A 12,122-nucleotide genomic window follows, 5' to 3' on the forward strand; every position below is an offset into this window, starting at 1 on the left:
CGTGCTGTGTAGACTGTAAAAAATCTTCTGAAAAAAGCAGCTGATCCTTATCTAGCTCTTCTTGCCTATAGAGCTACACCACTGCAGTCTGGGTACAGCCCCGCAGAGCTTTTAATGGGCAGACGTCTACGAACCACACTGCCGATACTTCCATCGCAGCTGGAGCCTACACTGCCGGATGACGCACTGCTCGCTCAAAAGGAAGGGGAGAAGAGGATGATGGACATGGCAAACTTCAACAGGCGCCACCGCGCAAAACCTTTATGCAGCCTGTCCCCAGTAGAGCAAGTTTGGGTGACTGATGTCAAAACTACAGGCACTGTTATCCAAAATCACTCTACACCCCAATCATACACAGTGGAGTTACCACAAGGGACTGTGAGGCATAATCGTGTGCATTTGATTCCTTTAAGTTCACCAGTGCATGAACCTGCTAATGTGCCTGTGTTGCAGAAGCCTCAAACACCCAGTGTGATCCCTGCTACACCTGTCAACACTGATGTGGTCAGAACCAAGTCATGGAGGGCAGTAGATAAACCTAAAAAGTTAGATCTGTAAGAGAAAAAAAAGGTTGTTGTTATGTAACTGTGTTATAATGGTTTTGTAGAGCACAGTAAAATAAATCTAAAAAGAGTTGTCAAATAAAGAAAAGAAAAAGAAAAGAAAAACAAAAGGTTAAAAATGTAATGCAGATTGTTTGCCAGATGTTCTTGTATGGCTTTGAAAAAGAGAAAAAAAAGAATCAAGAGATAGTCTGGTTGAAAGTTCTGTCCTGAGAAAAGTAATATTCTGTTTGTGTTTAAAAGGGGAGATGTGGTGTATTCATAATTTTCTCTGGTACATTTGTTGTATGGGCAGTATGTGTTCATTGTTTGATTGTGTAATTACGTGTTACGCACTGGCAATGCATGCCGGGAGATGGTAATACTGTGAGTAAAAGAGATGGTCTTACCGCACACAGTGGTCCCGCGTACTTATTCAGATTCAGAGTAAGAATCACACACAGCTCTGCTACCACTTCCAACATAAATGAAGACAGAAAACTAAACAGCAGTGGCATTTGCTGAATCATAGAGTGAACAAATCACTCAGGACTCACTAACCCCCTCCCTCCTGTGCTGAATCATAGAGTGAACGAATCACTCACTCACTCACTCACTCACCCCCTCCCTCCTGGCTCACAGCTTCTTCTTCTTCTGGTTGGCAACCAATGTTAAGGCGCATTACCGCCCCCTGGCTCACAGCTCAGTGGACATTTAGATGAGAAAATATATATATTTGACACATTTAAGGAAAATACTAATAAAATTAAAATAAACAAAATAAATGTTTATTAAGAAATTTTGATAGGAAATTGCTTAATTTTAGAAATGTTTTTGCTCTTTTTTGCTCTATAAAATAGTTGTTTTCTTTTAGAATCACTCATCTTAGCAGTAGGATTTACATGAAAAGAGAAACAAATTAAGTTTGAGTGAAAATGTACATTTTTTGCACTCTCTGGTCAACTGACTCTGAATCAAATGACTCAAAAATCGATTCACTTTGGTGAGTGACTCATTAAAACTCGATTCAGTAAAAATAATCAAATTTACCATCACTACCTTTTTCGCTTGCGCTTTGTTTAGACCCCCAAAATGGCGGATTGGGCCAAAATCCTTTCCACGCCCACCCCCGTGACATCACGCTCCAAAGCCCTATACTGGCTGGAGTAATGATAGAGAGGCTTCTGAGGACAACACTGAGAGAGCGTTCCCCATAGTGAGACACCGAAACGAATGTTTGAAAGAGAACTCGTAAACTATTCATTCAATTTGAATGTGGATACCCCCAAATGAAACCTGAGAGTTGACACAAGATGACCATGTCCATAATATAACTATAATTGGAATGTGTTTCAGTAAACAAGTAAAAAAATCAACCAAGAAAACTTGTGTCCATACACAAAAGGCGATAAAGGGAAATCACTGCAGTCTGTTGCCGACCAAAGTGAATGCATGTGACTGACTGAACAGTTATTCTTGGTGTGTGAATTGTGTTTCCAGGTGTGTGAAAAAGATGCAGCAGCAAATAAGAATCAGCGATTGATAACAGAAGGAGATCCTGGGAATGTTGAACCACTTTCATATTAAAGGGCCCAGATCACGACCCCTCCATCACTATGCTAGCAGTTGGTATAAGTTGCTGTGGCATTGTGGGTTATGGGCAAATATCTCTACTATGGGTTTTCAAACAAGACATACTTTCAGTCTAATTGCACTGCCATCAACGTAAATATGATACTTGATTGTTATTTAAGTGCATTTGATAATCAGCACCTGGCTGGACAGCTAACCTAGCCTTCCAGTCAGGTTTTAGACAGAATCACAGCACTGAAACCGCTCTGACCAAAGTGTTCAGTGACATATGTCTGAATACAGACAGTGGAAAAATGTCAGTCTTAGTTTTACTGGATCTCAGTGCAGCATTTGATACAGTTGACCACAACATATTACTCAAACGACTGGAGAACTGGGCAGGTCTTTCAGGAACTGTACTAAACTGGTTCAAAACATACTTAGAAAACAGGAAATACTTTGTATCAATAGGTAACTTCACATCTGAGCAGACAAGTATCACATGTGGAGTTCCCCAAGGTTCCATCTTGGGACCCCTTCTGTTTAACATTTACATGCTCCCACTGGCACAGATTATAAAGAACAACAAAATAAACTACCACAGCTATGCAGATGACACACAAATATATATCACAATGTCACCAGGAGACCAAGGCCTTGTACAGGCTCTTGGTAAATGCATTGAGGAAATTAATGACTGGCTGTGCCACAATTTTCTCCAGCTAAACAAAAACAAAACTGAGGTAATAGTCTTTGGCGCCAAAGAAAAACGATTACAGGTCACCAGAGAACTTCAATCTATACACCTAAAAACCACAAACCAGGCGAGAAATTTGGGTGTAGTGATGGATGCAGACCTAAACTTAGAAAAACACATTAAGACAATAACAAAGTCAGCTTACTATCACCTCAAGAATATTTCAAGGATAAAAGATCTGATGTCTCAACAGGACCTGGAAAAACTAGTCCATGCATTCATCTTTAGTAGGCTTGATTACTGTAACAGCATCTTTACAGGTCTACCTAAAAAATCAGTCAGACAACTACAGCTTATTCAGAACTCTGCTGCTCGAGTCCTCACTAAGACCAAAAAAGTGGACCACATCAGTCCAGCTCTGAGGTCTTTACACTGGCTGCCTGTCCGTCAGAGGATAGACTTTAAAGTTCTGATGCTGGTCTATAAAGCTCTGAATGGTTTAGGACCAAAATACATCAGTGACCTCCTGACCCAGTATGAACCTTCCAGATCCCTCAGGTCATCTGGATCTGGTCTTTTATCAGTTCCCAGAGTCAGAACCAGACACGGAGAAGCTGCATTCAGTTTTTATGCTCCTTATATCTGGAACAAACTCCCAGAAAGCCTCAGATCAGCTGAAACACTCAGTTTATTTAAATCCAGGTTGAAGACTCACCTGTTCTCAGCTGCATTTGAATAAAGCACCAAATCCACACTTTTAAGCTTAAATTTCAAAACTTACATTTAACTACTGATTTTATCTATTGTTCTGATTTTATCTGTTTTGATTTTATATACTGTTTTGTTTGTTTGTTAATTAGTTTGTTTGTTTGCTTGTTTTAATCAATTTTAAATCATGCTTTTTATTTGTTTTTGTTTCTAATGTCTCTGTAAAGCACTTTGAATCACCTTGTTGTTGAATTGTGCTATACAAATAAACTTGCCTTGCCTTGCCTAACGTTGGCTGTAGGTCAGGAGGTAGAGTCCATCTACTAATTGGAAGGTTGGTGGTTTGATCTGTGGCTGCTCCAGTCTGCACGCTGTCAGATTCATTTCATGAGATGAAAGACAAATATGCCCGAAGTACATTTTCTTAAATTTATTAAGCAGTTAAAAGGTTCAAGTTAAAAACACCATGCCTCTTAGGTTTAGGCTTAGACCCAGAGTTGTTTTCTTGTAGGTATCACAACCCAACACCCACATTGGAAAGATAACATTTGAATGTGTGAGATTAGATAAAACATAAATGTGTTATGAGTTTATTTGAAATATAAAGTAATGAGGTTTATAAGCATTAAACATAAAAAATATATTCTAACAATGCCCAAGCATCTGTGGAAAAGACACTGATACCCATAGTTGCTCTCTGATCATTGGAATGTGTAGAAAAGTAGAATAGAAAAGTGATATATAAAAACCAGTCCATTTTCCATTTATTTGCCTAAATAAGGCTTTACTTAATTGTTTCACACTACCTGCTGTAACAATACCTGTTAAGGACCAGATGATTTTTAAACATTTTTTGCTACTTTGGGAGCATCCATATAGTGTTTGTTGATTTGTCATCGTTTTCATATTCTGAGGAGCTTTGGGCTGCTTTCACTGAGCATATTTATCTATATCTGTTTTGTTTTTTGTTCAAGTAGCTGGTGGATACTGAGGTCTTGCTTTGGATTATTTACCGGTTGACTGGCATCTCCTTCCAGTACTGTGTTGGAGGGCCCAGCCTTTTTTCAGTTTGATGGTTGACAGCTGCACATTTCCACCCGTAATAACTGCCACTCCACGTTTCCGGTCCTTTCACTGTTGGAAGTAAGGATCGACTCTATAGTATTGAACCACCACTTTCTCAGCATCAGTTACATGCTCCTGCAGCTCTTCTCCAGTAACATTGTCTGTTTTACTTTTTTGCCCAGCAAAAAATACAAATAATCACATCCCGTCCTATTAAGAGTTCTTCATTCCCACTGTCACAGAGTGCTCCCCATTGGAAGGTCATCTGATTGTTGCGGTTTCCTCTCTAATATTGTAGGGGTAAAGTGCTGTAAATTGGTGCTATATAAATGAAACACAAGTTGCACAAAGTTTGAGCTTGACAGTGGAGGAATAGAGTATCAATTAGAGTTTTCAGAAGAAAGAAAATGAATAAACTGCTGTCCAGTGATATAATGTATAAGGTTTAAATGTTAAACTACAAAAATACCTTAAATGTACATTAACTGTTATGAAGCTGACCCCAACTTTAGGTGGAATTTACTTAAAATGAGGTAGTAAAGACTAATATCAGTTTTTTAGGGATTTAATTTAATGTATAGATTATGTGCGTAATTTTTTAAAATATCATTATACCTTTATATACGAACGTTATGTAAAAGAAAGAAACCCTCAACTGCATATGACTAAATAGATTAAATGTGGACTATTAAACATTAAGTGAACTTGATTAGAGCAGGCAGAATGCAATAGTTAAAATGAATCAATACCTAAATCATACTAACTCTCAGAATCCTTGAAGCACAGGCAGAGGAGGAAGAGGAGTGACAGCAGCAGTAATCTTTCTTGCCAGCTGTCTAATTTCAGGGTTTTGCAACCCCTCAGCTGTGGCTCCGGTAATAAAAAGAAAAACAAAAAAAATATATAGGGAAAAAACACTGAGATTTGGCCAGCTCTTTCTTCCACATTTTTGGTCTTGGTTTTCCTGAGACAGGACAGTAGTGGCCCCTGTGTATCAGTGAAGTAAAGACCACTGGACAAGCAAGAAGTCAACAATGGAAATGTGTGTTTTGAATGAGTCGGAAAATAATGCGTTCCCCACAGTGAGTACTGCAATCTGGTGCTTTATTTGAAGTAGTGTCTATTTAAATCTTACCATTTTAACAGGATCACAGACTGAGTGTGTCATCTCTCTGACAGGCCTGTGATAACGCACGTGCACGCACACCTGCAAACCGTGGCTTCCTATCGTATGGGGCTGCTCAGAGTAAAAGGTAAAAAGGAAGCCCTCACTTTGCTTTAAAGTTTGGTTAGAAGGCTCATTATGAGGTCATTAAAAAGGGTAGCTAAATAAAATTAGACACATTAGATTTATGATTGTAAAAAGCAGTGTAGGCGATGACGGACACTCCAGTGTGTATAATTGAAAGGTTGAGGGGGCTGCATGTCCCACCCCAATGTCAGTGCAAATCAATGTCCCCATCTCTAATAGACTCTTACACAAAATACATTTGTAAAGGCAGTTTGTTACATAATCCACTTTTGTTGTGACTTTCTATATTTCATCATAATAGAGTATGTACAACAATTTATACTCTTGGTATGCAGCTCTATTTACATTTAAGTCTAGTCACAAATATATAGAACTGTTGTAGAATGTGTACAACTACGGCCATAAAAGTCATAAATGCAAAGGCCAAATGCAGTACAAGGGCTTTCTACATATACACAGTGAAAAGAACACTGCAGTGCAAGTTTTATTTTTTTCTATCCTGTACATGTCTGTGCTTTCTGAAACATCAGGTCACGTATCTGTACCCAGTACCCTTTACTGCTGTTTGTCAAAACAGATAAAAAAAAAAACTGTTATCTGCAAAAATCAATTAAATGCCCCACAATCCTGCAGACACCATCTCCAAAAGTCCTGATCAGGATTCAAGCAGTAAGCAGTCCTCATTCTCAGTGGAAGGAAGCATGAGCTGTTGCTCGTAGTACAGACTCTTGGCGTAGTTGATTTCTTGAGATATTTTGATGGCGAGGCTCTCGCTTTTCACATGGACCTACGGAAGGAGCGTCAAAGAATGAAAACACTGAAGTTGGGAAGAGACAGAACAATTTGAATAAAAACTGGTCCTATAAGCCACCAGTCACTGAAATTGGAGAACTAAATTAGACAACTTCTTACAATTTAAAATGACATGGATTTTAAAAATTCAGCTGAAGTGTATCTCATTATCTGATTGGAAAAAGAATCCTAGCTCATGAAGGTTCGGGATTAAAGAAAGTTATTTTGGTCTTCTAACCCACAACTTGACCTTGGTTGTTCTAGTTTTCTGCAATGTTATCATCACATTATGTAGGTGGGGAGTACTTCTAAGACCTTGAATTTTGTATCTGCAGGCTTCCCCAAACCATTATTGTAAAGTGTCAAACTCCAGTCCTGGAGGGCTGGTGTCCCCAAACGTTTACTTTTTTTGCTGCAACACACCTGAATAACATGAGTAGATCAACACTCTATAGACTTGACTGCATGCTGACAGCTCTGAAGCCCATGGCTGTCTGCCCAGAGTCAGCTGCCATAAGAGTATCATCTGTGATTTTGACCAGGGCTGTCTCACTACTGTGAAGTGACCAAAAACCAGAGTGAAAATGCTCAAACAGACGATTGTTAGTAAGGTGAGAGTAGATCTAAACAGCAAGTTTTCAAAAGAAAAGGTAAATTAGCAATTGGACACAAATTATTTAGGTTGGAAGGGTCTGCATCAGGTTTGTTGAGAGTTGGAATTATCACAGCTGTTTTAAGAGGTAAAGGAAAAAAGCAGAGATTAGGGAAAAATGAATAATGTCTGCTATTAAAGGAAAGAGTAAGGATAAGTAGGATTTAGCCTCCTAAGTGGGAAGTGGGTCAAGGCAAAATTCCACCCAGCAGAGTGGATAAAGGAGACACTGGGTTTTTAAAGGAGCAAAAATATCCATAAGACTGGAGTCCATCATTGCAGTGAGACACCAGTTCATCAGGAGTAGATAAATTGTCTCTGCTAGGAAGACTCAATTAAATGGGAGAAAGCAGTTATATCAATGTTCTTGATATTATGATAATCGAAATGGGAAAATTAGCTTTCTCCAGGCGGTGGATGTGCTCTCCCTTAGCATGGGGTGAGGAGTTCAGTCATTTGGGAGGAGTTCACAGTAGAGCTGCTACTCTTCCATATCGAAATGAGCCAGTGATGCGGTTGCCTCCTGGGTTCCAACTGGAGGCCACGGGGTAGACCCAGGACACACTGGATTGGGAATGAAGTGTTTTTTCCCAGATAAGGTGGAGAAGGTGGCTCACTGCTGAGGCCTCTGCTCGGACGACCCAACTTCAGATAAGCGAAAAATATAGCTGGGGGATTTCTTGTTTTGTTATTTCAGATTTTAACTTTCAATGAAGTGGTTTTATTGAAATTGTCCAACAATGTGCAACAATCATAATGCACGGCACAATGCATCTTTTGTAGTAACATATTTTCATATCATATTTAACATTGGTTTATTTTAAGTGTTTTTCTTTGTTGTCTGTTGGAGTATAGTCCAATGTTCTTAATGCACAATTCAAGTGCTGCACAGTTTAATCATTAATGCTGAATGTGACTATTGGTTTCAAATGCTTTTGTTTAGAGTTTTTCACATCCTTCATTAAATAGTTCTCAAATTTAAATTGATATCAGGGCTCTAGAGTGTGACCAATTTGGTCGCAAATGCAACCAAATTTTTCAATGGTGTGACAAAAAAAACAACCCTAGGTCGCACTGGTGCAACCAACTGTTTGAGTGAAGAAAAAAAAAAAGGTTTCAGCAACTCTGAAAGTCTCCGTGTGGAGACACAACAGACACACATTATGCCCCTATCGTGGTCTAAACCAGGGGTCGGCAACCTGTGGCTCCGGAGCCGCATGCGGCTCTCTAGTCCTTATAGTGCGGCTCTGTGTGGTTTGGGAAAATAAATTAGAAGTATTTAGCTGAAGTGTAATTTATTTATGTTAGTTCTTTTTTAACTTGTAGTTCTAAATTGGAAGATTATTGTGATATTGAAATATAAAAATAAAATTAGATTCTATTGTTTTTTTCATCGCTCAAAATAAGCGTCACACTCACTGAAGCCGATATACCCGCCTAAACGGCGTGCATTTATCGAGACTTTTAACCCCAGGTAGGCCAATTATGGATCTTCGGATCCACATTATGTCAGCAGCTACTCTCCACCGTGAACTATGTTAAAAACAAACACCGCTCACGCCTCACAGATGACAGCTTACACTCCTGCTTAAAGATGAAAGTCCCTTCGTACAGCCCCGATTTGCAGACGCTATGCGCAGAGGTTGGGGACCAGAAGTCCCATTGCAAACATATCACGGCAGACCCAACGTTGTTTGCATGAACACGCTTTTCAGCATCTCTTTATTGACCACTTTTCACACACGGTTGCTGTACGCATACAGCCAGCTGTAGCTTTTCAGCTCACAGCCCGACACATACCAACACAACAGCACAGATGTTAGGGCGGCGAGGCGTGATTGCGGGTGTCGCTCAGGTGCGTCCGCCTCCCCTGCAGCAGCGCTGCAGACTACGCCCTGACACACACATTAACCAGGTAAAATACATATTTAGGCAGAATTTTGCAAATATTTATTTTTCATTTTTCAGCAGCATAGTGCTTTTTTTCCAATTATTTTTTAAAAGTCAGGTCAAGGCTCCAAAAGCCCAAAGGCGATATAACAGTTTTTGTTTGCTACATGGATCATTTTAGTTCAGCTGGTGTCTTTCCTTTTGTTATATTTCTTAAAAAGTTCAAAATGTGTTAATTACATAAATAAAACGTAATTTTCTCATTAGCACTTCATGGATTTCATAAGCAACAAACCTTAGTTGTTCACACAAAGCATAAAGGTAAAAAACTATATATACAGTGTTATCTTCATTTTAGATGTCAAAAAGTATTTGCGGCTCCCAGTGTTTTCTTTTGCATGGAAACTGGGTCCAAATGGCTCTTTCGGTGTTAAAGGTTGCTGACCCCTGGTCTAAACCAATCAAAGATGGTCAGGGGTGGGACCTCTCTGATTGGCCATGGTCCAGATGTTCCTGTGGTCCTTCTTGTGTACGTTTGAAAGTGCAGGCAGATAGAGAGAGGTGAGTAGCTTAAATAAAGTGATATCGATTTATTAAATCCTGAAACGCCAGAATCTCAGGTTAAAGCTCACAAAACTATTTCACCAACCGCCAAACAGTAAATGAGAGCAGGTAAACGGATTCAACACAAAGAAATAAACACAGAGCGGACCCGACGCATCTGAACCAGCTTTCTCTTTCTCGTCTTTCTCACCCGACGGCCCGTACATGGACATGGCTGAAAGCCGACAGCTCACTGATCCTGATGCATCGGGTCCGCGCTGTGTTTATGTCTTTTTTGCACTAGATTCTGGGCTACAGGTTCTGTATCTCTCCAACCAAAATACGCTGAACCAGCAGCAAAAGAAGATCCAAACTACGCTTCACATTTCATAAATGTCGTCATTAATTCCCTCTTGAATTGAATCAAATCGGGACCTAGTGAATCGGAATCGAATGGATTATAGAAATCAGTGACGATACCCAGCCCTAATGAGCAGCCTGGGCCTGACAGAAGTGGATGTAGCTGTGGGTAATGAGAAAAGATGAAAAGAATTATTGATAACTTTTTTTGTTAAGGCCTGATCTGTCTGAAATTCATAGCCAGTGCTCTAAAACCATCAATCTTTGAACGCTGAACAAGCACAGTGTATCCAGAAAACAGGTTATATGTCGTGATAAATGCACTGCCCAAGTGTCCCCTCTACCCACTGCCTTTAAGCGGCAGGCAGCAGCAAACAGGTCGTCAGAGGAGGCCGATGTGATGATTAAGTTTAACATTGCCTACAATATCACCAAAGAGTGCCAACGCACTTTAAGCACAAGCACTTTTCAGTAACTTATCTTTCTTGTAGAAATGTGCTCCAAATAAAGAACTTTGTGTTGACAAGATTATTAATTAATCGTTTACAAATCAATTGTCTGTATGGACAGCAATTTCCCCCCCAAAAAAGTGCACATGTAAAACTGTGGTGTTAAGCAATGCGGTTGAAAAATTTGGGTGCACCTAACTTTTGTGCTGGTGCGCAAAAAGTACACTGGTGCGCAAAGTGCTCACCAGTGCAACCGTGGCAAAAAGTTTGTCTAGAGCCCTGTATATGAGTGTTTCTTAGTTTTAAATTGGTCTATTAGTCTCATTTTTCCCACTTGCTTAGTCGATTTAGGAAATTAGTCGGCAGGAACATCCCTACTTGTGATGACACATGATCAGAGGGTAAGCACCAGACACTTACATGGCTACTAAGATGAAGTTATATTCTTAGTTACCAAACATACTGCAGAAGTTGTTCAAAGGGAAATTAGGAGTCTCTTTTTCTGCTGTAAACCATATTGATGGGTGTAGTTGTTTGAGTATCACACAGGATACAAAATAAAAAACATAGTGGATTGGTTTCTTCTTCTGTGAATGAATCTGTGTCTGGCTTTTATTTGTCCTGCTTGGTCTAATGCAAACTATCTGCTTAAAGAGAAATGAGACAGTATTTTTGTCTAATTTGAATCAATCAAAACCACTGGAACAATCCAAAAATGTCACCGAAAACTCACCATGGGCTTCTGGTGGGAAGGACCGGGAATTGCCACACCACTGCTAGTATTCTCAGCCTTCTTGGTGAGTTGCACATATACCTTCCCATGATCCTTAGATACCAGACAGTGGTAGAGGTCATCGTATTTGACCTCCAGAAAGATGGCCTCACGATCCACGAAGTCACCTGGCTTCAGGAAGTAGACAACTTTCGAGGAGATGAGTACGCAGTACGTGTCAATGGGCTCAACAGCAATGAAGCTGTAGGAAATAAAACATTAAGCTTTTCTGAATCTGCAGGCAATCAACTGTAAGAACACACAATGAACTGAGTTACACTCACAACTCAGAGTGAATGTTGTCTGTGAGGTGGAACAGTTGCTCCTGACCGTCCGCCTGTGTGGCTGAGTATCGAGGCAGCAGACCCTGGGGTCCCTTACAGCAGCGGGGCTTCCTCACACGCTGCACAGTGAGCCTGAACGACATAGCAGCAGAATGTAAACACTTCCAAGAACAAGAACGATTCAGGATATTTCAGTTCTAAGAACATTAGACAAAAATGAAGCTGTGCCTTAGGGTCGGGGAACGGGTCCTGACTGTCAATTGTGCTTATGCACCGAACGGGCAGGGTGCTTGAGGGTGCTCCACCTGAGGACTCTTTTGTCCTACTGGGAGACTTCAACGCTCATGTAGGCAACGACAGTGACCTGGAGCATTGTGATTGGGCAGAACGGCCTCCCGGATCTAAACCAGAGTGGTGTTTTGTTGTTGGACTTCTGTGCAAATCACAGTTTGTCCATAACAAACACCATGTTTGAACATAAGGGTGTCAATAAGTGCACGCAGCTGCCCTAGGTCGCAGATGATTGATTTTGTAATCATATCAC

The 12,122-nt window shown here is 40.2% G+C and overlaps 1 protein-coding gene across 4 annotated transcripts in view; it reads right to left on the bottom strand.

The window, feature by feature from the left end:
* Positions 1–5,671: 5,671 nt before the first annotated feature.
* The window catches only part of vps13d (vacuolar protein sorting 13 homolog D), an 88,430-nt gene continuing 81,979 nt past the window's right edge, over positions 5,672–12,122 (bottom strand). For all 4 annotated transcript variants that reach the window (XM_040003797.1, XM_040003798.1, XM_040003799.1 and 1 more), the window contains 3 exons: positions 11,579–11,710; positions 11,256–11,496; positions 5,672–6,623 (listed from right to left, as the gene is read on the bottom strand). In XM_040003797.1, the coding sequence (XP_039859731.1) occupies positions 6,492–6,623; positions 11,256–11,496; positions 11,579–11,710 (505 nt within the window). In that variant the 3' untranslated portion in view covers positions 5,672–6,491. The remainder of the gene's footprint in view (positions 6,624–11,255; positions 11,497–11,578; positions 11,711–12,122) is intronic.

This window comes from Simochromis diagramma, unplaced genomic scaffold (assembly GCF_900408965.1).
Source record: "Simochromis diagramma unplaced genomic scaffold, fSimDia1.1 OVJJ01000466.1, whole genome shotgun sequence".
In the NCBI taxonomy this organism is placed as follows: Eukaryota; Metazoa; Chordata; class Actinopteri; order Cichliformes; family Cichlidae; genus Simochromis; species Simochromis diagramma.